The sequence below is a fragment of the Accipiter gentilis genome, chromosome 9 (genome assembly GCF_929443795.1).
Source record: "Accipiter gentilis chromosome 9, bAccGen1.1, whole genome shotgun sequence".
Lineage (NCBI taxonomy): Eukaryota > Metazoa > Chordata > Aves > Accipitriformes > Accipitridae > Astur > Astur gentilis.
The window spans coordinates 35,826,433-35,852,206 of record NC_064888.1 but is presented as its reverse complement, the minus strand read 5'-3'; the positions used below and the strand labels follow the sequence as shown (position 1 = coordinate 35,852,206).

Here is a 25,774-nt window from a genome sequence, read left to right as displayed (position 1 = left end):
AGGCTGGGTAGGGGAAGCCCTGGGGGTGGGCAGGGACATTAGTGCCCTCGGGGCCTGGACGCTGTCATTGAGAAGGAGGGTGGCAACCAAAGAAAAACTCAGGTTTTTGCTGAAAAAAATGAATGGAGTTGCTGTTTAATAAATATATGTAAAAATGACCATTTAAAAAAACTGTCAAAATTTATAGTTGCTCACAAGTGCTCAATAGTGTGTGTACTTAACTAAGGAGGTATGAAATGTATTAGTATTACACGGCTCTAGTGTCTTTTAATGAAAAAAAAATGGGTCCAAGCTGTGTTACTAGGTGCTGGGAGGGTCATCTCTCTTGTGACGGAGCTGCTCTCAGGCTTTTTTCGGCTCACTGGTTGACAGAGTTTATGTAGTCTTTGCCTCATTTTCTCACTGCCCACTCACCGTGTGTTTATGAAACAAAGAGAAAATGTATAGCTCCTCAAACAATGAAGCCATTAGTTTGGCCACATACCAGCCCCTCTTGCCACTATTGCATCCCAACAGAAATAACACCACCCAAGCTCCACGGGAGCTATTTGTAGCTACAGAGGAGGATACTGCATTTGACCCCCACGAAAGAAGAACTAGTAGTTGGGCTTGGTTTTTTTCTATAATGGTGTCATTTATCACTATGACACATATTCATTGACTTAGTCTGAATTTTTTCAGTGTCAGATATATACTTCTTTTCTGTTTTGAATATTGATGCAGCACTTCCCTTACGTGACTATGCTGTGTCTGCCAAATGGTGTCTAGACGCTAGAGCAGCTTTGACTAATTAGCGTAGTCACCCCAGTCACTCAGCTTCGGCGTTTACGCGCTCTTTATGTTACTGCTGTGGAGCCATAAATAGGTACCTAAACACAGGCAGCAATGTAAAGAGAGATGGCGGCGAGCATGTCCAGACTTCACCTAACATCACCGAGGTGAGCGCAGAGGACAGCAGCCTTCGCTCCCTGCGCTCGCTAACAGGGCAACTCCTTGTAACCGCTCACTTGGACATCATACCGTACGTGCGTGCAGTCCGCGGGAGGTCCGGATTTGATGTCTTTCTTGGCCTGAAGATCACCAATGCAAAGGCAAGGCTAAGAGAGAAGATTTCTCCCTCTCAAGGCTCAGCCCCTCCGTACCAGCAATTGAAGATGTGTAGAGCCAGAGAGAAAAAAAGAAATCGGAGAAATCAAGACCTGCTAGCCCAGCGATAGGGGTACTTCTTGGGGATGACTCATATGCCTGCTTCGTAGAGTTGCTTTCCAATAGGCCATGAATTATACCAGATCCAAGCTAAAAATGCATTTTTAGAATTTTTATGCAACTTCATCACTTATATCATGCTTTTAAATACTGCACCGGTACTGAAGCTGAGTTGACCAACTTTAAAGAGGGAGAACTGATAAATATCAAAGATAACTTCAGAACATCAAAGAACTTTTACAAAACCTTGAGAATAAAAAATAGTGAAAACCTAATCAATGTTGCCTACGCAACAGGCTGTGCTAATATAAAATTAAATTGTCTCAAAAATTATATGCAGATTAAACACAATACTGCTATTAACAAAGCTTATTTGTAAGCAAAATTTGAAAGTTTTGATTTATCCTGCTGAGTATTTGAAGAACCACTATCATAAGGAAAGCAAATTAACTTTGTTTTCTTTGTATTTTTAACTGTTACAAATGATTTTACTGCTACGAATACAAAGCATTAGAGAATAGCAGGTTTGGGATTTTTTTCTCTTAGAAAGTCTGTTTGTTGTTTGAGCAGATTTTCTTTGAATTTGCCAATGGGATTATTCTTATTTTTTCAGTTAGTGGTATACAAAGTATTTAAAGTGAGCTTTCCAGAAGATCTGCAGTTTACTTTGAAGAGATTTTACAGGGCTAAGATAACCAGCATTTAATTTGTGGCCCTGCAAAAAGAAATTTTTTTTTTCTTTTTTTTTTCTTCCTAGGAAGAAGATTTCTGGATAGTTCTATTCAGTTACTTTTTTTGTTTTTATGCAAGGGAAAAGAAAAAATCATTAATGCTGCTGTGCACAAAGAGGATTTGTGATTCTTCAACAGAAAAAGAAAATAAGTTTCTTATACATGCGGTCCTGCTATATGTTATGCACAGTATAAGACTGCTGTCTCTATCCAGCCAACTAGCAAATAGATACACATATGTACATTGCACATGTAAAACTATGCACACTTGAAGGTACACATGTTGTGACCTCTCTTTGTTCTCTGGATTACCAACCTGCTGAGTCATGAGTTAGACACATACTCACAAGTTACTACCTTGTGCTGAAGGAACACTAAGATAACCCAGTATGCATACTTTTATAGGACTTCAATCACCTGGTTGCTCTTTTTCAGCATCCGTAAAAGGATTGTCTCTTTTACCCAAACAGTTCTTACTGTCATGTGCAATACTTTAGGATAAATGATTCTGTGGTTCCTAATTAGGCTATTTTGTCTCTCTCTAGATAAATAATAGCACCACTGTTCTGGTATTGCTGATGAGCACACTTTCATCAGTGCCAGTCTACTGGAAATGTTTGGGGCTAGTTCTTCAGTGAGCGTTAATCAGCAGAACTTTGCTAAAAATAATGGAGTTATTTTATGGCAGATGGAGGTCTGTCTCCATTTTTATTTGCTGGCCTTAACTTTATCTCCAGTGGAAATGAATCCACATAAATAGCAGGTATAGTTAACAGCTCAGGAGAGAGAACTTTGATAGTATGAAGTTTGGATGACTCACTAGGGAGGACGTGTATGATGATGTCCAATAATGCTTGGACCAGAGATATCTGAACTATATTTGGCTTATGAAAACTTAAATGTGCAACATTGTCAGGCCATTACCTTTTATGACCACAAAAATTCTTCAGAAATTAGCATAGAAATCATGCTGTATGCAAAAGGGATCAGCAGAGCACTTTTTAGCCTCCTTTAGGGTTTACAACAAATAAATTCTTTAAGCAGACTGGGTAGTAAATGACTGGTGTTATTCCATAGTTATCAGTCCTTAAAAACATTTAGAGAAGAGGAATGTATTAAATGACCTCTGGACCAATGCACCTAATAATCTGAGGGAGAACTGGATATTTAAGAATGATGAAATGGTTGCAAGAAAAGTTTTCAGAATTTTCAAGACGCTGGTCATATAATTGCATCTCCAAAAAGATTTATTTGTGGTCACATAAATAATGAAATTTAAATCTGAGGAGCTACTTTGTTTTAGAAACGCAAAAATACCGCACATACAGCAGGCTTACTCTTTCTACCATGGCAAAGGTTTTTCATACTAGATAGATGTAATAGGCTCTTCCGTCCTAAAACAGACTTCATCCAGGTATTAGCAGAATTTGTAAAAACCTTGGAAACTGTCTTTGTTCCCAATTGCTCACAAGGCTGGATCTGAGCCACTATCTTAATTATTGACTGAGAGAGGAATCACTGCAGTGACATAGGGTTTCCTTGTCCCGATTTTCTTCATGGTGCTGCTATTTATCTCTTCCCATACCTGGGAATCCATTTCTTCTCAGCCTGTCCCCTGGTACATACAGTATATATTCACCAGCAAAGAAAAGATTTTATGGAAATTTAGAAATTTTTGTACACATTTAAGGTATCTTGAAGGATCGGTAGAGAGCTTGACTTTTTAAAGCTATTAAAGGCAACAGGGTACAGATGTTCATCTCAAGGTTAAATGTTTAAATAAGGGAAGGGAGGGAGTGAAAAGCTTACAGTTGACTGTGGTTTGAAGGCAACCGTGGATTTGCTGGTGTCTGTACAGTTAGCAAGGAATGGAACTGAAAAGAGGTCATAAGAATAGCTCAGATGAATTCAGGTACAGTTTGCATAAGGTCTATTTATAGGATGTTTTCTCAAACTAAGCCTGTGAACCTTTTGAAGTTTGCCCATCACTACTTTCAGGCCAATTAATGATGTACATCCAATACCATTCTGAGGTAGGTAAAACAATAAAGCAAACAAAGATAATTAGTCTCTGGAGCATGTAAACAAATAAAGTAAATCACTTGCAAATCACTTGTTTCTGCTAACTTTTGTGTTTTCATTGCAAAACTAAAAAAGGGCATTTATATTGCAAATCTACATAATGCTAGAGCAGTGCTGAAAACGCATAGATCATACAATTCTGATTTTGAGAGGGCTTTGCAAAGATTAAGCACCTGATCCTGAAACATCACTGTGACTTGTTATATGCAAAAAACCATTTTCATCCCTTTTTCACAGAAGAGAAGATCGAAGTAGGGAGGTTAAATAATTTTGCCCACGGAGATAAAGGTCTAAACAACACTTTATAAATAAACAAAAGTCACTGCTCCGGGTTTACAAGTCTAAGTGGAAGCACCAGTGGAGCTGAGGAGAGCAAGCCACGATGGGCAGGAGGGCGGCTGTAGGAGGTGGGACCTTGACCCACCTCAGTGATGCCTCTCAAATTTTAGGCCTGAATGGGAGCATGGTGTGGCCTTTAAAGTGCAAATAACCAGAAGAGTTCCTGGCTGCTAGTCTTTTCTTTTGTTTTCCAACCTAGTAGTAATCTGTTAATTGCAATACAGCTTCACTCCTGTCTTAAAGCACTTCCTATAAGTAAGCAGTGCTCTCCCCGCTTGGACACGGGGTAACTGAGGTAAGTGAAGATAATACGGCCATTCAGCAGCAGAACTCGATGCAGAACACACATCCCCTTCTTCTCAGCCATGGCCTCAATCCTGTAGACTTTGGATAAATGCACATTTTACAAGAACGAATAGATTCTCAGTACCGTGGTTCCGGGGGGCTGTGGAGACCGCGCCATCTGGATCTGCCTGCTACCCCCAGTTGGGCCAGCTGGTTCTGCAGGCCAGTCCAGAGCAGCAGTCAGCCCATTCTCTGGAAACTCAGGGCAGTACCAAAGCAGGTCCTGCCTCAAGTCATGTAGGAAGAGAACTCTGTGAGCACAAACATACAGTTTTGTGCAATCAGTAAAACAGCAGAAACGGTGTTCTGAATCTGTAGAACAACAGATTCCAGTTAGAGTTCAGATCCAGGCAAAATGACTGCTCATATGATAAAATTGCTCTTTGTCTTTTTTTTTTTTTTTTTTTTTTTTTCCGCATGAAATTGCAGAGCATTTCTTTTAGTAAAGGGAAGACATTTCCCTGTTGTTCTGTCCCTTTTTACTGTTTTCTTACACTTTTTTCTTCTGACTTCAAAACTGGATTCAGGAAAGGCACGCATCTTAGAAAGAAACTCTCATCAGCTGAAATGTGTCCAATATACATTTAAGTTAAAGAATATTAAGCCTTGTCCAAAAATAAGAAGAGTGTAAAAGGTAAGAATGCCTGCAGGCTTGATTTTTAAAGATATGCATTTTTCTTCACGTTGCAGATCTCGCCTTGCAGATTTCTTCACAAACTGCCAGCCTGAGTCACGGTCTGTTAGTAGCTGTCTGAAGGAGAACTATGCTGACTGCCTCCTCGCTTACTCGGGGCTTATTGGTAAGAAGGCAGGGAAAGGTGGGGTCTTGCTCAGTCTAAGAAAAACACCCCAACTGTATTTTGAAGGCCCACATAAAATAAAAGCTGTGGAATTTAATACTGTACAATATGATACTAGGCAAAACTCTCCACCTAAGTGTATTGGCCTTCTGTTACCTTACAGAGATTCCTGGGGTAAATTTGTACTTTGCAAGGAAATTAAGGATAAAAGATAAGGAGAGAAAGGTGCTTGAATTTGAAATAAATTCAATCTTAAAAAGTAAAGTTTATTAAGGTGGTTGAATTTGGACAGGACCGTGATGTAGGAAGTTAAAAAGAACAAGTGAAACTGCAGCTTGGTTGATTTTGCAGCTGTCATCATGAGATTGGGTAAATACCTCTTGGTCTTCAGGGAAAGTTTGCAGGACATTTGAGGAATGAGGTGGTAGACCAACTCAGCCTTGTTTCACTTCCAGCTGCTATTCTTTCCGTGATGTCCTTCTGTCCACTCTAACTGTTGTCTGAGATGCCTGTCAATGGAGGTGAACTGAGACCAAATTTATCTTTTGAAATTCTCTTCCCTCCCCAACATAATTAATTTTGTTTGCTGTCACCTTCCTGACTGTCAACAGGCACAAGGGTGCCTTTATGCAAGCCAGTTTCCATATACCACACGCAGTATTTGATTCCTGGAAGAGAAAGATCATCTCAGGAAGGTGAACTTGTTGTAGAAATACCATGGTTGGGCAGTAAAGAATAAGTGAATGTCAAAAATCTGAAACAAACAAATTTTAAAGGCCACCGGATAGGATGTTTTTAAGCTTACAGCCTGCACCTGCTGCAATGCAGTAATATCCCCTTCTGCTGGGTGTGAAGGTCCCAGCTGAGGCCCTGAAGCAGATCCTGCTGTTAAGTAAATGTCTCTGGAGATAATATCCAAAATAAAATATTTCTAAAATAGGTTGGCTTTACTGAAAAATGACTGAAAGCTATATTCACTGGCTTATTATTCTAGCAGCTAACAAGTGAGGTAAGTCCATGTGGCAACTGGTAAAATAAGATGTGATGGTTTCAAAGGATACGCTTCTGTGACTTAAGAGATGAAGTATGCAAAGGGTATAACATATGAACAGTTATGACAGAATGTCATTTGACTCTAAAACAAGGAATTGAATAGCCTTGAAATCTGATCTAGTCAATGAGATTAAGAAGTCTAGCTGCTGGCAAAGAGTAACTGTTACTAATAGATACTTCTGGGTAAGAACTGCCAAGACGTTCTTGCTGGACTTAGTGAATTTTGCTGGCAGTTTTGTTGGATCCATTTTTCAATTTAACCCCAAGGATGACCCAGTTCCTGTAGTCAGGTGTTTTTGTGTTACTGTGGCTGAGCATGCTGCAAAGCACTGTCACTCGTCAGAAATGTAGAATGAATCCCGAAGGAGTTGAAATCAAAATCCTTCCTGCTAGCCCCTAGACACATGCAAAAAGACAGGAACTGACTAGTGTTACAAGGGTTTTTAGTTCTTGGTAGTAATTCTGATAAACCAAGAAAATTACCAAAACAAAATTTAATGTGCTGAAGCAGTAAATTCCTTCTTCCGATATCAAGCTGATATAAAACTGAAGTAAATTATGTGAAGACCATCAAATTTGTAAGATGCTGAGATAGAAATCAAAGGTACAATCTTTCAAGTGTCTGCTTAGTATATAAAAAACACAGGAAGAAGAGACAGCTAGACTGTAGGTAAGAAGCTGTTACAGATCCATTCATTCATCAGAGCTTCAGGATCTCCAGGTGTTTTAATTAAGATAAAATATTGCTCATTAAAATAAAATATTATTTAATTTAGCCATTTCATTAAATGTAGCAAAAATTGCACCTCCATAGAGTTTGTTCAGGAAATTGAGAATTCTTTATGGAAGGTACAGTGGATATGATTCTGCTGTCACATACAGTGATGTAAATCAGAGTTAACTTCACTGGAACTAGTGGAATCCCACCTGAAATGAATTACTTAAGTGGAAATAGAGTCAGGCACAGTTTTTGTATGAGGTGGTTTACAAGTTAAATGGAGAACAGTCTATATAGGGTGCTTTAAGTGCATCAGGGTGTTATATATATAATTTTAAAGGTATGTGTATTTTACAGGAATTTTGAAAATATTAATTCATCGCTTTAGGCTCTTCATTGTAGTAATAGGGATAAAATAATATTTTTTTAAAAAAAATTAAAGGAAAAATATAAAAAATTATTAAATGCGGAATAAGACTGGAGCTAGCCATGTTTGAGATTCAGTGCTTCGGTTACAGCCTAGTTAAACTATCCGGACCTGTCTGTACTCCCACATCAGTTAAGTATTGCTCTAAGTGCTGACTTCAAGATCTGCTTTAGTATTAATTTTCTGACACATTTCCCCTTGTCTTTGGTAAAATCCTTCTAATTTCCCTGGGATTCCCAAGAATTCCATGAGAGTTTGTGTGAACAAGCTGGAGTTGCTATGGGCCCAAGGAACTTCAGTCACACGCCCCTCGTCCTGGACTCGCCATCCATCTCCTCATTCTTAATGGACCTTAATTTGAGCAACTTCTTGGCTGTGTTCAGGTCAAATTTTGTTTTTTCTAAAAACCAGAGACCTGACTGCCTACTATTGTGACCATCACAGAACTATTTGATACATAGAACGCAGAAAACCAAGCATGTCCTACTTTACTGCCAACCATCATGGTTTCTCTGATCCGTTAGTGTCCTTCAGCAGAATTTCCAAGATGCCAGCTAGCGGGGAGGGGAAAGGGGAAGGCACACACATTGCAGGGAAATAAGAAAATCCACCCCAGGAAACCAAGCATATAATCCGCTTGGGTTCACATCTGCCCCCAGGTTTAAATGACAGACTGATTTTCTACTAGCTGCTCTTTCAGCCACTCTGTTTTTGCTGGATGTACAGTTTGTGTGCTGTGTATACACATTCCTAGTCCTGTCTTCCCTGTATTCATCAACCCTAATCGTACCTTGGTATCTGTTACACTTTTAGCCCCTGTCTTGACCCATTTTAATTACCTTATTACCTCTTTGTGATAACAAAGTCTTACATCAGTGACCTTTTAATTTCCTTAATACCTTTCTGTTTTTTTAACCCTTCACTAAGCGTTTGCTACTTAGCCTTTTTTTTTTTTTTTGAGGCCTACTGTTTTCTTTCCATTTGCAAAATCCTCTTGATTTTCATTTTCTCTCACTTCTTTCAGATCATGTTACATGGTTGAAATAGTGTACTGAACCATCAAACGGATAATGGACAGATATTTTCATTTGTTTTTAATTTAAAATGATTCCTCTTCTTATTTATCTATTGTCAAGTTTTCATTAATGGTGCAAATGATATTTGCCTATTTTACTAAATTCTGTACCTCCATTTAATAGATTTTGAATGGTGCTATTTACTCATGTGCTAATCTCATGTAGAATTTGAACAATTATTACTGCTACTATCTGTTAAAAGCTGGAAGTAGATAAAGGTATGGGATTGCATTCTAATTTAAGAACACCCCAAAACAAGACTAAAGATGCTTTTTGTGAGTTTGGCAGTGGGACTGCATTCATTTTCGAATACATTACTGCCTTTCTCAGGCCAGCCCTTAATGTCTGTTCTCCTTTGTCTCCCATGTCATGCATGAAGCAGTTTGCATGTTGATTTGTTCAGTTCCCAGCTCTGCCTGGTGACTGAAAGGCTATTTGACATCATTCTGTGATTTGTGTTATTTCTAATGTTCCTTCTTTTAACTTGATGTTTGATAGCCCTTTCCTCTGTGTTATTGCAGACTCTTGGACCCTGGGCCTATGGACCAAATTTTCTCTGCTAGTGTACACTTTGGGTCTCTAATATTTATTCTTCATCTATTCCATCTTCCTAGTGACTACTTTGATGTCAGTTTTGAGGAGATATGATCACATTTCCTCATGATATATATAGCCTGTCCTAGAACTGTAGATTACCAAGTGAGGAAGATGTTTCCTGAAACAGCTGTCACCAGTACAAGTCTGGAATACCTGCCCCTTTTTATTTAATCTTTCCTGTTGGTCAGACAAATAAAATAAAGGTTCAAACGTCTCAATCCGTAGGGAAGTTTGAAATCTCTGACCTGCTGGGGCAATGCCTTCTGTGAGACTACTTGTTTGAATAAGTGCTGATCATTTAACAGTTGCCTGATCCAGATGAGTGATGAACAGTTGCTGTATATCTTTTAAGACACAAAATGAATTCTTTGGTTTCATTTCATTCTTGGTAGCCTTGAGTTGACATAAAAATGTGAGAATATTTACCCAAGAATTTGTAATAAAGTTAGAGCGAACTTGTGGTTGCAAGTTGTTGACAATACTTAGGAAACAATCAGTGTAGTGAAAAAGTAGTGACACAGCAAGATTAATAGTAATTTATTTCCTGCAAAGAATGTAGTGTACCATTTTATGCATGCTGGTTAAGTTTTTGCTTTGTTCATCACCATAACCCACGCTGTTGGCAGGTCACTAATGAGCACTGTGGGGTTAACGCTCCTCCAAAAGATGTATGAGGGCTCCTTTCAGCATGACTAGCATTCTCCTTGCTCCTGCATTTCAGAAATGTTTTTTTCAGGCTGGCTGCAGACTCAAGGAGGAAGCTCAGGCCTGGATGTCTAGTTTCAGCCATCTATTTGCAGCTAGAACAAAAATGAGAAAAAACACAAGTGAGGAAGAAAAATTGGATTTTTAGAGTGCAACTCTAAGGACACAGGTCCACTTACGTTTGATTTGGCAACAAAGCCCTTTTAAGAGGTTCCCACCTTCTTCCAATCCATCCCTCCCCTGTGCCACAGTTTTCCCCTTGTCAATTCTGCTGTTACAGCTCTCTGTGGAAATGCAATGTAAACCTTTTTGGAAGAAGGGAATGGGTCTTTACTGCATGAGTCATTTTACAGTCCCTAAAGCGGTTGCATTCAAAGAACGGAGGGTGTGCAGTATGGCATAGGGCTGGGTGTCAAAGGGCGTAGGGACCCAGGAGCTGTTAAGTCTGGAAATTAGAGCCCTGCCATGGCTCTGCATTGTGATTCCAGCTCTGAATACGTGACTTACCAAGTGCTGTTTGCTATCTTTTTAGAATGGAAAGAATATTTCAGTGCAAAGGTTGCTCACAGTACTGTACTTCACTCTTTATTAATAGGCACAGTGATGACACCAAACTACATAGACTCAAACAGTCTCAGCGTTGCCCCATGGTGTGACTGCAGCAACAGCGGCAATGACATAGATGAATGCCTGAAATTTCTGAATTTCTTCCAGGACAATACATGCCTTAGTGAGTACAAAATCCGATGTCTTAAATGTGTTCTAGGATATTTTCTGGAATTTCTTTACTGTCTAAGTACGTTACGATACATCAAGGCCATCTTTTTGCACTTCATAAGCATGGTTCTGCTCTAGGTGTAAGAATTAAACAAGCAAGTATGCCTGATACTATGGTTTATGTCCAAGGTTGCAAACATGAGAAGCTCTTGGAAAAAATTCAAATTACAAAGTTGTATCGTGCAGAAATATGTTTACATCACAGATCATGTTAGGACCCTAACAGTCAGGCAGCATCCGTACCAAAAATTTGCAACACCTGAGGGGCTTCTGTATAATTTATGAACTTCATATAAAAAAAGACATGTAGTTTATGATATGAAGGATTTGCTGTAGGTAAGTATAAATTGGATTGTGCTTGCAATTTATAGCCAAGCTTCAGGTTTCTTAGGCTACTTGATCTCAGATGCCTGTTTTTAACACAGGTCTGGATGGTATCTATTTTCAAGATTTTTGTTAAATTATTGATTTTCTTTTTTATTTTTTTAGTCAAACTCACTTCCAGATTAGGGACTGTTATAAATTTCAGAATGGCTCAGTGGAGTCGATTTTGGCAGGTTCTCTTTTCAAATTTCCTGTCTGCCTGGAGCAGCGTAATTGGATGATGTGGAGTGTGCATCAGAGTTTTAATTTCAGATAAATGAGGAGACCAAAAGAGCTTGGCTTCCCTAGCCTAGCAGAACAGAAGTTGAAAGGATACGTGATTGTCTTCTGAAATTGCATTAGAGGGGCAAGCCCAGGGAAGGAAAAGGATTACTTAACCTAGAGGACAATGTTGGCACAAGATCAAAAAGTGAGATATTGGCCATACGTATTTAGGCTCGAAATTGGAAAATTTTTTACCACCAGACTAAAGTTAAGAAATAGGCTTCCAGCAGTTTTCAGGGTAAAAAACTCGTACCGGTTTTAAAAGTCATATTTCATCAGCTTATGAAAAGAAGCATACATCGTTGCTTTTTTCAAAAATAGTGAATGAACTCGATGATCCAGACTGTCCCATCCAGCCCTGTATACTTGAGCTAATGCTAATGCAGGGTTCGGTCTGTATTTTAGTATAGCGGTCTGAAAATCTCCACTAGTAGGTTCCCAACAGGCAGCACGTTGTGAAGACATGAGGAGCTTAGCATACAAAAAGTGAGTGACTTGAGTTGCTATTTGATACGCTCTCTATTAAGCTTTAGAAGAATGAATAAATTACTCAAGATCATTTAAGAAAAAAACCCAGAAAACAGTTCAGGCTATGATTGGATTAAAGTTAACAATATAGCATCAGACCTTCTTCAAACCTAATGGGGCTATCATTTATATATATACTGTAATACATCGGATTTTATTCATTTGTGAATATATTATTGCCAGAATGTTACAGGTTCCTTTTAGAACATAAAGACAGAGCGATCCCTTGTCCTTTCTTTTGCTATCAGTAAAATAGCATTAATGAAGACAAATCAAAGACATTAGAGGTTACTGTGAGACAAATTACAGTCATCCTAGCTGTAAGAGATGTCTTCTTCATAAAGAAATTAAAGATGTTTCTAGTTTAATAAAAAGTTTTTTCTCTTACAGAGAATGGAAAAAGTTCCAATTTTTTTTTTTAATTGTTGCTGTCATTAATGGGCTTTACAGTGCCTGAAGAAAATGTCATTTGTTTATTGTACGAGATTAAAATCCCTCCCAATTTTTAGACAAAACAAAAATCCTTTTTCCATGATGGAATGAAACTAGGAATTTCATGCTAGTCTGTTTTGCTAAGGTACACTTCCCCTTCAAACTGGAAAATAAACCAGTAATTCGGGCCATTTACAGAAGATGTGGAAAACCTGGCTTAAATGTTTATTCAGAGCCCATTTGGTTATTTATGCAAAGTGGAATAGCTGAGACTGTACCCTGAGGGTTAGGGGACTCAGAAAGCAGGAGACCTAGGGTCACATTCATACTGTGCATGATGTGGAGCTGGGATATGAAGCCGAGTTTACCATGTCCCACATACACACCTGAAGTCCTGGTCTTTATTGTGCCTCTGTATGCGCTTGCCCGGAAATTCCACTCTAGAGTTGAAAAGCCTTTTGCAACAGAGTGGAAACCCTTGAAACTAGGGTGGAAGTTTTGATTTCAAAAGGTGGGTGTGAAAATACAAGTGAAAGTTCCAGTCTGTTAATAATTAGTCCCAATGAAGACAAACATTGCATTGTTTTCTTTTTACATGTATTAGATAAAGTGTTTCTTTATCTCAGCATTGTCCTGCAGAACATGGCTTTATAGCAGAACTGTGAAATTGGCCCAATCTCAAGAAAGCTAAAAATCCAAATTAATAGGCCCCAAGTAAGATATATTCCACCCTAAAATTTGGGGCTGTGTATTACCTTGCTTGTACTTTTATCCTTTTTATTGGAAGATGCAAGTTTATTGGGAATGTTACAGGGGTCCTAATTGCTGCCTATCCAGTTTGGGTTTGGCCAGTCTTAAATTCTGGAAATCCATCTTAAGACTTTATTTTAGCTACTCTGAAAATGAATGTCCTGACATTCATTTACATACTCTAGAAATCCTACTGAACTGAATGGGATTCAGTGTATCTACCGATCTGTTCAAAGGATTTGTTCACACCTGGTTCATACTGCAGTAAAAGGAATTGGCAAGTGGGAGGAAAAGCATGAAGTAGTCAGTTAGTTAATAAAAATTATTGAAAGGACTTTTACGAGAGCAGTTATACACTTGAAGCACCTCCTCACAGTCATTATGGTTTTTAAAATCTATTTGAAATACATATGAAAATTATATATATAAAATACATATTTAAAATATAATTTATATGTTTAAAATATTATGAAAGTATGAGGAGGGATGGAACACCTCTCCTATGAAGACAGGCTGAGAGAATTGGGATTGTTCAGCCTGGAGAAGAGAAGGCTCCGAGGAGAGCTTGTTGCAGCTTTTCAATACCTAAGGGGGATTTTACGAAAGATGGGGACACACTTTTTAACATGGCCTGTAGCAACAGGACAAGGGGTAATGGTTTTAAACTAAAGGAGGGTCAATTCAGGGTAGATAAAAGGAAGACATTTTTTACGATGAGGGTGGTGAAATGCTGGCACGGTTTGCCCAGAGAGGTGGTCGATGCCCCATCCCTGGGAACATTCCAGGTCAGGCTGGACGGGGCTCTGAGCAGCCTGATCTAGTTGAAGATGTCCCTGCTCATTGCAGGGGGTTGGACTAGACGACCTTTAAAGGTCCCTTCCAACCCAAACTATTCAATGATTCTATGGTTCTATCATAGAGTCATAGAATAACTCAAACTGGAAGGGACCCATAAGGATCATTGAGTATGATTCTATGAAATAATTAAAGAAGATTAATCGTAGAGACCACTTTTCTTAGAAAACTGGAAGGATTGCATGTATTTCTGTGGTCCTTCTTGCAATAATGGAAACAAAGAGTTGCTGTTAATTTAGGAAATCATAGGAATATATTGGGTTTATATATTGCCTTATTCAGGTAAAACCTAGAAAAATATCATTCCACTCTTGCCACTTTGCCTCCATCAACCCAGCTGACTGTGGTGCCTTTTATGAATTCTTCTCTTTGTATGTTGGAGTTCTAAGAACTAGTATCAGAATAAAATACATCTTTTTCAGATGAGAATTAAATGTAAATTATTTTATAAGGCAAGGAACACCACTGAGAAGTAGTATTAATAACTTCCATATATTAGTCCCCAGTGAAATTGTCTGATTTCTTCTACAAAGAATTTGAAATAAGAAATCCCTAAATCCATGTTGAATCCCCAAAGACTTGATTAAAAACTGTTTTTCTATTTGTTTATAAAAAACCCCAACCAATTTACTCTTGCCATAAACACACTCTTTAATCCCATGAAACTATGATAAGCTTTTTAACTTTTATATTCTAAAGTTTTAGTTTAAGCATGCTTCCCTCACCTAATTATGCAGATTTTGATTGAAAACTGTAAGGAAAAGATTGTCTTAGTTAAACCATTTTGTAGTTATAGGCATATTAGTTTTACTACAACAAGCTGTAGAAATAAATTAATATTTTGCCTGCTCTCTGTTTTTAGTTTGCTATGTAACATCGCCTGCCTGAATTAGGACATAACATTAAAACTGTATTCTAAATCTTGAAAGTAAATTTTTGAGGCTTTTGGGTGGTAACAAATATGATTACAGTAAGTCCCAGAGCTTCTGTCAAGAATTACTGGGAACATTACAAAGAAGAGGCTGCACCAGATAATTATGTGACCCCAGACTCTCAGTTCAGGTTTCTGACATGTTCAAAATTAAGACGCATTTTGCAGCATAAAAATTGAGTTTCTATAAATACACATTTTCAATGGAATAATAATAATAATGGTTACAAAGTCAGTTCTGCTTTCTGCCATTTGTTTAGAAATAGAAATTTTCCTGTGATTTATTTTTACAGAAAATGCAATTCAGGCCTTCGGCAATGGTACTGATGTGAATGTGTGGCAGCCAATCTTACCAGTACAGACCACTACAGCCACAACTACAACGGCTTCCAGACTTAAAAACACAGGTTCAGAGACCACCAACAATGAAATACCCACCCACAACGATTCACCAGCATGTGCAAACCTGCAGGTAAGAGAGTCTTGTACTTGTTGCAGTGCATAAATGGAAGTTTTTCATAGATGTGTATACAGAGTAGTCTCCTGCTGCATAAATAGATGCTTGCTTAAATTGGAATATCTGTTTATTCCCATGTTGTAGTTAAAACCCGGATATATTGTAAAATATCAGACCACTCCTATTTTAAATCAGAAACATGCATATTTCAAAGTTGACTTTATTGCCTCTCTGACTCAGAAACAGGGCATAGGATTTAATTTGTTATCACAGGTTTGGATATGAATGCGGCACCCTCCAAACCCTGCCAGGATATGTCAGATTAAATTAATCCCCTGAGTAATCCAAATTCAGAGGCAACTCTTAATGTCAGCTAGCATGTCCTGCTGCCTTCTTTCTTACGTTATTGGCAGTAAACTTAAGAGGTTTTTTGGCTGAGTAGGGCTGGATATTAGAGAAAATGTGGTGCTACAAATTACATGATGAAGAAGCTGGACAAAGATGGAAGCTATTTTGAATCAGGCGCCTTCCTGAACTGGGGTCAAGGTTGTGATGTGATTTTGGCCAATGGCTGCAGCCATATTCTTTGACACTTCAGTTAGGCTATTCATGGTGCATCACTGATTCTGGATTTAAAGGGGCTCATCATTTGCTGAAGGCAATATACTAGCTCCTAGAAAGTTTGAAGAACTTGGGCAGGAGACAACAGCAAAATCAAGGCTGGAAAGAGGTAACAGGAAATGTAAGCTGGAAACATCTTTTCTTTAGGCCAGATTAGAATTTGGGGTTATAAACATTTATGGTGGTTTAAATGCAAGATCAGGTCAGGGATAGGTCAGCTTGGCCTGTTTACTTTTGTCTTTACAGAAGGAAAATTGCTATGAGACACAAACAAAAGTGTCCAACTTTTAAGGTCTCATCTGGTATTAAGATACATTTTTTCTGGATTCCCAAACTCTTCCACACTTGTAGCATTCGCATTTCACTTGCTTATAAAAAATCGATTTTATATTCTTCATATTAAACTGTATCAAAGTTTCCGTGTTCACTAAAATGGACAATTAGTATCCCTCGGAAAAGGATTTTGCTTCTTAATTTTTCCTGCACCACTCTCTCACCTTCATCCTTTTCTAGTTTCTCCTTTTATTTTGCATTGGCAAATTGCATATAAATTAACAATTTTCAGAGGCATTATGGAGTCACAAAGTATATGGGTTAATGGTAGATGGTGTTGAATTTAGGTCCTTCTATTTTAATACTATTTTTCATATCTATGCGTTCATTATTAGTGAAGCTTTGTAAGTCATTGATGCCAGGGAGATAGTTGTAGGCATATATTTCTATATGCAGTAGTCATTTGACCAAATAGAATATGTTAAAAAAAAATGTAACCTTTTAAACCTGAAACTTGGAATATCTTGCATTTAAAGCAAGACCTTGATGGGATATTATTATTCATGTTATAGTAAAAAGTTGTTTTATGGGAGAGGTCACATTTTCCTTCAGTGTTTGTAGTCCCCTATAGAGTAAGGCCTCCAGATGCTACCAAAGTACACATGATAAGGAATGAACTGAAGAAATGGCAAGTGATCACATTGAATTCAGTTTGATTTGCAAATGGTCCTCAAGCCTGAATAGATGTCCCAGTGCTTCAAAAATGAATGAAATTCTTCCCTGTCCTTACTCCTGTTACTCTGACACTTTGAAGTCACATCCCACATGAGTTTATCAGCACTGGTTTAAAGCTATATTATGACTTCAGGTGTACCCCTGATATACTTGACGCAAGAAGTGAAGATCTGTAGGGAAAACAGCTTCCTTTAAATAAATTCCCTCTGCTGTTTTTTAGAAACTATAGGTAAGTCTGCACTAAAAGGTCACTGAAGTTATGTGAATCAAGCAGTTCTCTTCTTGTGGAGTACAACATTCTGGTGCTCACTGCTTCCTTGTGTCAGAACTGAAACACAAAGAACAAAACTCTTATATTTTAATGTATTTTTCAAAAAATAACTTATGAATAGAGCCAAAACAAGCCCACACTTTTTAAGAAAGAAACCTGTGTTTGTTGGACAGTATGGTGCCACTTTGCATGTAAGACTGAAACCTCAATGCAAATTTTACAAAAGAACTGGAGGCATTCGTATCACACTTGGAGAAGTGTATTCATTCCATGGCTCTCCTCCCATGAAAAATATGCCTTTGTAGTATTTTCAAAACATGAACTAGTGCGACCAAAAGCAATCTGAAGGGCTTTGTTACATGCTTAGCAGTTGAGCTGAAAGGTTTCAAAAAGGCAATATAGCCTAAATACTATGAAAAGTAGAATTAAAAGCATTAGTCTCAGCACAAAAAGACAATGGCAGAGCGGGGATAAGGAAATGATCACTGAGATGCTATAAAGCTGCATATCCTAGTTAGCGGGTTTAAAAATACAGTGAAATAAGAAAGAGCAGGAAGTGATTGATTAGTATAAATTGCCGTAGAAATAAATACAGTAATGGAAGAAGGAGCAGGAAGTGATTGATTAGTATAAATTGCCATGAACAAATACTAACCTCCTGGCATTGTAAAATACAGGGCACTAACCCAATCTGCCAAGAGTGTCACTGACTGAGCAATTTTTGATACATTTTTTTCTAACTTGTTCAGTATGGTTGTATGAAAACCAAGAATATACTAATGGTTTTGTTGCTGTGCCATGTTCTCTTGCACACATGCAAACCTGGGAATCAGAAGGGTTGTGAATGCTTGAAGAAAATATGAGATACTCTTTGTTTACCTGTATGCAATATTTTTTCCGAATACCTGTTGAAGGTTTGGACTTCTAGATAATTTTTGTTTCAGTGATGCTGTTTACAAATTGTTCTTCATTACAACTTAACCATTGCTACAAGAATTTACAGTTCTCCTATTATGGTGGTATTTTCTTATTTCAAATTGACACAGAGAAATGTTGATTTCTGGTATGTGTTTATTTTATGTTTACATATGGATGGATTTGTGTAATATACTCTTTTTTTTTAATCCCTAAATTAAATCAGCACTCTGTCTTTGGCAGGAAGGTGCTTAACTTTGTCAAGCATCCTATAAACTCTTTTATAAACCTGGCTTCTAACAAAGTTTGCTAAATGCAGAGAGTAAATAGTGGTTAGTTTTATATAAAATGCTAAATTCAAGTATTTGTTGAGGTGCTTGACATCTTGTAAAGGATCCTCAGCACCACATAAAAATAATTCATAAAATATTGTGAACAAAAAGGAAGATGAATGCCAACAACATTCTCCTTATACAGGCACATTTTATTAAGTAATTGCCATCCCTATCTTTTTTCCTGATAGCTTCACTCTAACATTTTCTATTTAACTGACATATTTGTTTATCCTTCATTCTCAGTCATAACTTGTGTTCAGTACGCCAGTCAAAAAATGGTTATGGTCTTTCAGTCCCACGTTCTATCACCACTGCTTGAACCGTCATGTTGGATTATTTGAAAGGGACAAAAGAACAAGTTTGGATGTGTACTCACACCATGTATTCTTCAAGAAAAATGCTGCTTCTGCATTTAGGAGAGATGCATGGAACTGAAAGATGACAATGAAATAACTTCAAGTGATAGATTAGACTAGATTAGACCCATTGTAACTACATCAGCAGCAGAGGTAAATAAAAACCTAAGACTATCATACTGCGTTTGCTATAGTATTTTAGAGGACATTTTGCACAAGACAAAAATGATACAAGTCAAGACGGTTAAGGCTTTGTAAGTCTAAAATTATGCATCAAAATCTATCAACTCCCTAGCTAGTGCTATACTTTGTTTTCCCATGTTTATTATAAATGTCTTGCTCTAGTTAAGCTTAGTTCAGCATTCAGAGGGAATTTAAGGGTTTTGTGCTTTTGAAGAAATATAAGCAGTGGACACATATGATTGAGATACAGATGGAAGGTAAATACTTTTCAGTCAAGTCCAGTATGTGAATGTCTTTGTGCTTTCAGCAGCAAAACTAAAAAAGTTATGAGATAGCAATTAAAAGCTCAAACATTTTGTGGGCAACAAGGAGCAAAAGAGAAATCTTGATACTTAAATATGTCAATTCTTTCTATTTGCATGTAAGATTAGTGAGTGTTTAGAACAGACGTGGGTCATATTGCAAGCTGTTCTTCCACAAATTCACATAATTCTGCATATACTTGGGATTTTAAAAAACACCTATTATGGCGAGTCTTAGGACAAAACCCGTAGACAGGGCTTGTGATTCTCTGAGGAGACAGGACTTAAACGTGACTCACAGACTGAAAATGACTGTGCTTTTCAGCTGTAGGTCTATCTGTTGCGGATCTTCAGCACTGTGTGAGGAACTGCTAATCCGGTGTTTGAAGTACTGTCTATAATTATTTAATGTTGCTTCCCGTGCGCTAAATAGTATTATTGTAAAGTATTGTGTAGGTGTTTGGAGAGGGTTAAAAGCTTCAGTGTAGTGTTCTGAGGATCAGGGCACAGCAGGTGTGGAGCTTCATGGACTGGTAATTGGGTGGTGGGTGAAGATACGCAGGAAACACGGGCAGCATGTAGGTGTGTTGGTGATGAGGGGATAGTACAACGGCTGAGACGGTACGCTGGCAGAGAGACAACGGGAACTTGATTTATCCCCTGAGCATCAGCATTAACTCTCCCATATGCCTGGCACCCTCTTTCCCCCATCCCTTCACACAGCCTGTGATCTTTCTGTTTCTTTATCATTTTGTGAAAAACAAGCACTGTCCTTTCAAATGCCCCGCCTGCTCTGTCCTTTGGGAGAAGCCATACTTGGACCTCTTCCTCCAGGCATTGCAACCACACAGAAAGTTGTAGTCTGGGGCAAAAGATGGACAGGAATACAAAACTCTCAATGCTGTGCCAGAACAAAATAAATAAAAAAAAGAAAAAAGAATATTGACTGTTTCATTTGAAAAGATTTAAATTTACCTCCTGTGTTTCCAGGATTAGCTGATATAATGGGGTCAGCCTGGTGGTACAAGTGATTTAGAGAACACCTATTGGCAGCTTTTCTTCTGAAAAAGCAGCATCTTTAATTTGCTTCAGTAGCAATCCTGTTGTACCTGAAGAAGTCTTGTGTGCTTTGCATGTTCAGATTAAAATCTGACAGCCAGGGGTAATTTAGAGTTTCATCTTTAATCTTATACTTCTAATTTGGGGAGCACCTAAGAAAATTCTGTGTTTTACCAAAACGGAGACTGCTTTGTCCATTGATTTCATTGGCATTGATTTCAAGTGAAGTTAATCCTTGTTTGCTTCAGCACCATGCTGTCCTCAAAAAATGCAGATATAAAAAATTCCCTGAGACTGTATTCATTTACTACATGACTCTTGCACCTTTCAGACAGAGCCAGAGAAGGTGAGGTCACCACGAGCGAGGGACAGGTTTGAGTTTTGAGGCTGTATGGCAGTCTTGGTGTTCCCAGGCAGGGAAGTGGTCAGCAGTCCGCCTGCATTACTGTGCAAACAGTGGACCTCAGTGCCAAAAGGCTGCTTTGCGGTGAACGTGCATACATACATCTGCACTAGTGGTATGATCACGTAGACTGCTCCCACTCGGAGCAAGGTTGTGCTCGGGTTCTTCACTGTCTTTGCCAAAGAATTTCAGGACCACACAAGATAGATCATTTTCAAGCTTGTTGAAATCCTGCTGAAGTTGAAGATCAGATTAATAGAGCTGATTAATTTCTAAGTACAGAGACACTTTTGCCTCTCTTTTGAACATTAAAGGAACAGTTTGAGGATGTAGCCAAGTATCATACCCTTTAGGCTTAGAAATATCATATTAGTGTCAGTGTTGCTATGAGACATCAGCAATCAGTAGTCAGTAGAAAATTGTTCTCATTTACCAGCCTTGGTTGAACTTCTTAGTCGAACATTGGGCTCCATTGCAGGATCAGTCACGATTTGTGGAGTAAAATACAGGCTAAAATTCTCCGACAGTGTAAGTCAGCACGTCTCTATTGTTATCATCAGAGCTACACACATGTACAATGATTAACGCTCAGTCTCTTTGGCATGTAGAGCTCTCTGTAAGACTGGACCTTATATTCAATGATCAGTACTCTGATGAAACATTTTTAGTGTTGGAATTCGGCTGTAATAAACTTCTGTTTCCAAAAGGCAGCAAAATGGTTTATTTTGCATATTAGAATTACAGTTTAAATTATGGTTTTTTGATTAGTATGCTTTTCATTATACTGAAGTATTGTGCATGTATACTGCTGGAGAGCATAATACTTCAGAATTATTTCATCAATGATAAAATATTTTACAGTTCATTTAAAAAAAAAGTTTTAATAGTCTGAGCATCTTTAGTGTATTATAATAATACAGCGCTTTATAGCAGACTGTAAAACTCCAGGCTACAGCTTTAGGAATCATGCAATTTTGTTTTATAGTTTAATAATTGTTCAATTGAAAATGAGTATGAGGTTACTAAAAACCAATTTAATGACTTACAAAAATACAACTTTATTAAAATGTACTACACACCTTTACAGAAAATTGAAATTTCTTTGGACAGATTATAGTTCTTATCCTCAGAAGGAATTTTGCAAATTATTGCTACTAAAAGCAGATGTAGCATTTGCAGTGTTCCCCTAAGCCACTGTTGTTTCTACGTTTCACATCAGTATCCTCTTACAGGAGTACCCACAAAAATACAAAGTGCTGGAATAAACTGGAATCAGAAAATAGGATCACATCAGATAAGCCAAATCAAACTATTCATAGCCCATGTTATTACTTTATGTGGTTCTTCATCATATTAAAGGTATTCCTAATGCCAGCCAACTTTAGTTCTCAATCAAATATCTAGTCCATCATGTCTTTCCCTTTTAAAACAGATAACTCACTACAGCCTGCAAAAAGCAGCCATAAAATGGAGTACTGTATTATAATTTGATTTTAAGGCATAACTACTACTAATAAAAATTCTAGGTCATTGCATTGCGATGGTAGATGTTTAATCATATTGTCTTTGGAAGTATAGTTCATAATATATTGTGCATTTATGGGACTTGACAAAGTGCTTTGTTTAAGACATATTGTTTGCTGTTAGCAAATATTAGGTCTTAGCCATGACTCTGCTTCCATTTATACTTGTTCAAGTGAAAGGAACTCTGGTTATGGCAGCGGGCTGACCCTGTTGCAAAGCAAGTACAGGCAAAAGTGGTGGTGCCACCAGGTTTTTAATGGAAGGGAGAACAAGAATAGAATCATTGAAATCATTAGTATTTTTTTATTTTAACTGGAATAGCTTGTAGGAGTCCTACAGAATCCCATCATACTAGCTATTCCACAGGCTTATAATGAAAAGGTACTCCTGACCTTAAAAACCCAATGAATTGCAGTTAACTTCAGTGAAGCTAAGATATCACCTCATAGCCTTCATTTATTCTGAAAACCACATAGTGTATTTGAGTGCTCTAGAAACAATAAATATTTTACTATTATAAACTATGTTAATGCACTCTGTTATCCTCAAAAAGTATATCCACAGAGATACATGAGGAAAACCAAAGTAAAAGACCGGTACTATCTCAGATAATTGCTACAGTTGTCAATACAAAGACATATCTTTCTCAAGTATGAAAATAGCTCGGCAGTTGCCAGGATGGATCAACTTTCACAAATAAAATCTTTATCAATTCTGCCATTTTTGAAAAAATTGTTATTTGCTAGGCAAGCAAAAGGATTTCACAAGACTTTTATAATTGAAATGTATTTTTAAACACTGTTATTGAAGCAGGTATTGATGGTTTTGTTTTGTAGTGTGACAGTTTAGGACAAATGACAGTGTGGAGGCTAAATAATTTTGGATAGCGAAGCATTTTAATCACAGATGCATACACTTTTACAAATTACATCCCTTCTCCGTCTTGGGGGGGATGGTGCTGAAGGGTGAGAATTTGGGAGCAGAGTAGCAATTTGTTGCACAACCTCCTCGTTCCAGGGGGGAGAAGGCTCACTGCCAGAGAGGGACCCTGATGCATTGTGCACAGTCCTGCTGCAGGGTCATGGCGTTTGCCTCGTTTCTTGTCCTGCTCCCTGAAATCCCCAGAGGCTGGAGACATGTTCCCAGATCCTGGAGTAGGGTTGTGAGGCTGCCCGCCCCAGAGTCTTTTCCCCAAAATCTTTGTTCCCAGGTATTTTTATGAGTCCTTGGGTGTATGAGTGGGTAGAGAAGAGCTCATGGATGACTACTGCATTCAGATTCCACTATGATTCTCTGATTTGCTGTCACCCTGCTGTTGGCTCTTGCAGTCTGCTTGTTGCAGACACTTCAGGACATTTTTGCACCTCTTAATGATCAACAGGTTGTTTGGATAGATTAGCTATCTATTTCGTAGAGCACACCAAACCTGTGCTGTTTTTTGGGACAAGTAGTTGACCATTTTTTTTCTACTGCTACAGTAAAGTGTCCATTAAAGTTCACTTTCTTATGCTTACAGCTCGCTGTGATTTATTTTCAGTGCAAAATAATTTTAAAGAAGATAAGAAATGGGTAATATACAGAAGCCACTGCCCTGTTGTGGTAGGTCCTGAGCAGCTTTCAGGGAAATAGCATTCTCCACAAGCCTCAGGAGCCTTGTGCACATGCTTTCTTATCTATTTCTTAGTCGTTTCAAGTGTTCACATTGCTTTGTTTCTGGTTTTAGCTGCATCATTATGAAGAATATAGTAGAGTTAAAGCATGTGAGGAAGGTGTATGAATTTGAGTACTCCAATGCTCAGAAAAATAGGAAGGATAAGCTGATGTTACCCACTGGATGAAAATGGGATTGAAGGCATTTACCATATTCTCTCCTTTTACGCACCTTGCAGAACATGCCAATTGTGGAAGTGGATGTGGCAGCTTTGTTCGTCCTCTTACACTCGGTCTCATGGCAACATTACTTTACCTAGCACAGAACTGTAACCTTTCCTCTGGAGGTCTAAACATCTCTGCAGTACCAGCAAAGAAAATCACACTGCTTTTAGAGAGATCGATTCCCTTAAACTCATACATGGATACCAGCTCTAAACACAAAGATCCTTTTTAAATACCTTCCTGTACTCTTGGAAACCCTCCCTATTGGAAATAATAGAAATTCAAGAAATACACTATTTTATCATGGAGGAAAGTTCCCCTTCAGGAAACGATAACCAAGACTAGTTCTGCCTATTTATGTGATGTGAGTTGTTAGACTATTAGTCTCAATTTACTGGCATTTCTACACCATGTTGCAACCTCACTTCCAGTTAGCCATTAGTCTTTATTAGATCCTTTTCCTATCTGTCCCTTCCTCTTTTTTTTTTTTTTTTTTTTTGTCCTTTCTTCTTGCAGATCCATTCTGTAATCTGGGCCCTCAACTGCCTCACAGACTTATTCTGGTATGAAATTATCAGTATACATTTTTCCATATTCCCTGTAATGATGTCATGGCTAAGTGCAGATTCAGGGCAAAAAAGACTGCACAAGACTGAGCTGGAGGGATGCAGAGCCCATATGGCACAGGAGGAGTCACCATGCCATCACTGGCTTGGCTGCCTTGGAAGAAGGGGAAGGCGGAAAGGGAAGGCGCTGGGCATTATGGCCATACTAGGGCGTAGTTAAGAGATTGGAGCAGGTCTGTATTTTGACTTGGGAAAAATGTCTGAGGCAACCCTGCTTCCTTATCCTTGAGTAAAGAGGATACATTGCCTTCCTCTGTCAACAGCAAACCCGAGTACATTGTTTATGCATATAAAGTCCTTTGAGTATAAAGACGCAATCGCACGACCTAATCAAATTCTGCTTTTCTTTATATACTCGTAAAAATGGAATAACTCCACAGCTGTGTAAATTACAATTATCCTTAAGTGTACATTGTAATTATCAGTTACTCCTTACATATGTATACATCATTCTTTGATATTTCTATGTAAACCATAAACTAATGTTCTTAAAAAAACCACTACCCAGGCTCACAGCTATTGTGTGGCAGATATGATCAAAAGCATTTCAGTAATAATGAAGATTTTTTTAGGAATAGTTTCTTCCTTGTAACCAGCAGCAAATGAAATATAGAAAAGCCCAATGGAAATTAGAATACAATAATAAGTAATCATTCTAAATCATACATTGGTGACAAGGCAGCATAGCTGCAAAAATAGTATACTGTTGAAGAGCTAAAATTCAGAACCTTTTCCATAGCATGCCTAAATTTTTCAAGTAGTCAAACCAAGTTTATAGGACAGAAAATGAAACACAGTCTTGTAACCAAATTGGCTAACATATACTCTTAATAAAAAAA

The 25,774-nt window shown here is 38.0% G+C and overlaps 1 protein-coding gene across 1 annotated transcript in view; it reads left to right on the top strand.

The window, feature by feature from the left end:
* The window catches only part of GFRA1 (GDNF family receptor alpha 1), a 146,374-nt gene that overhangs the window by 102,489 nt on the left and 18,111 nt on the right, over nt 1-25,774 (top strand). Inside the window, exons 5-7 of the mRNA XM_049809576.1 lie at nt 5,394-5,503; nt 10,675-10,809; nt 15,294-15,472. Coding sequence (XP_049665533.1) covers nt 5,394-5,503; nt 10,675-10,809; nt 15,294-15,472 — 424 coding nt within the window. The remainder of the gene's footprint in view (nt 1-5,393; nt 5,504-10,674; nt 10,810-15,293; nt 15,473-25,774) is intronic.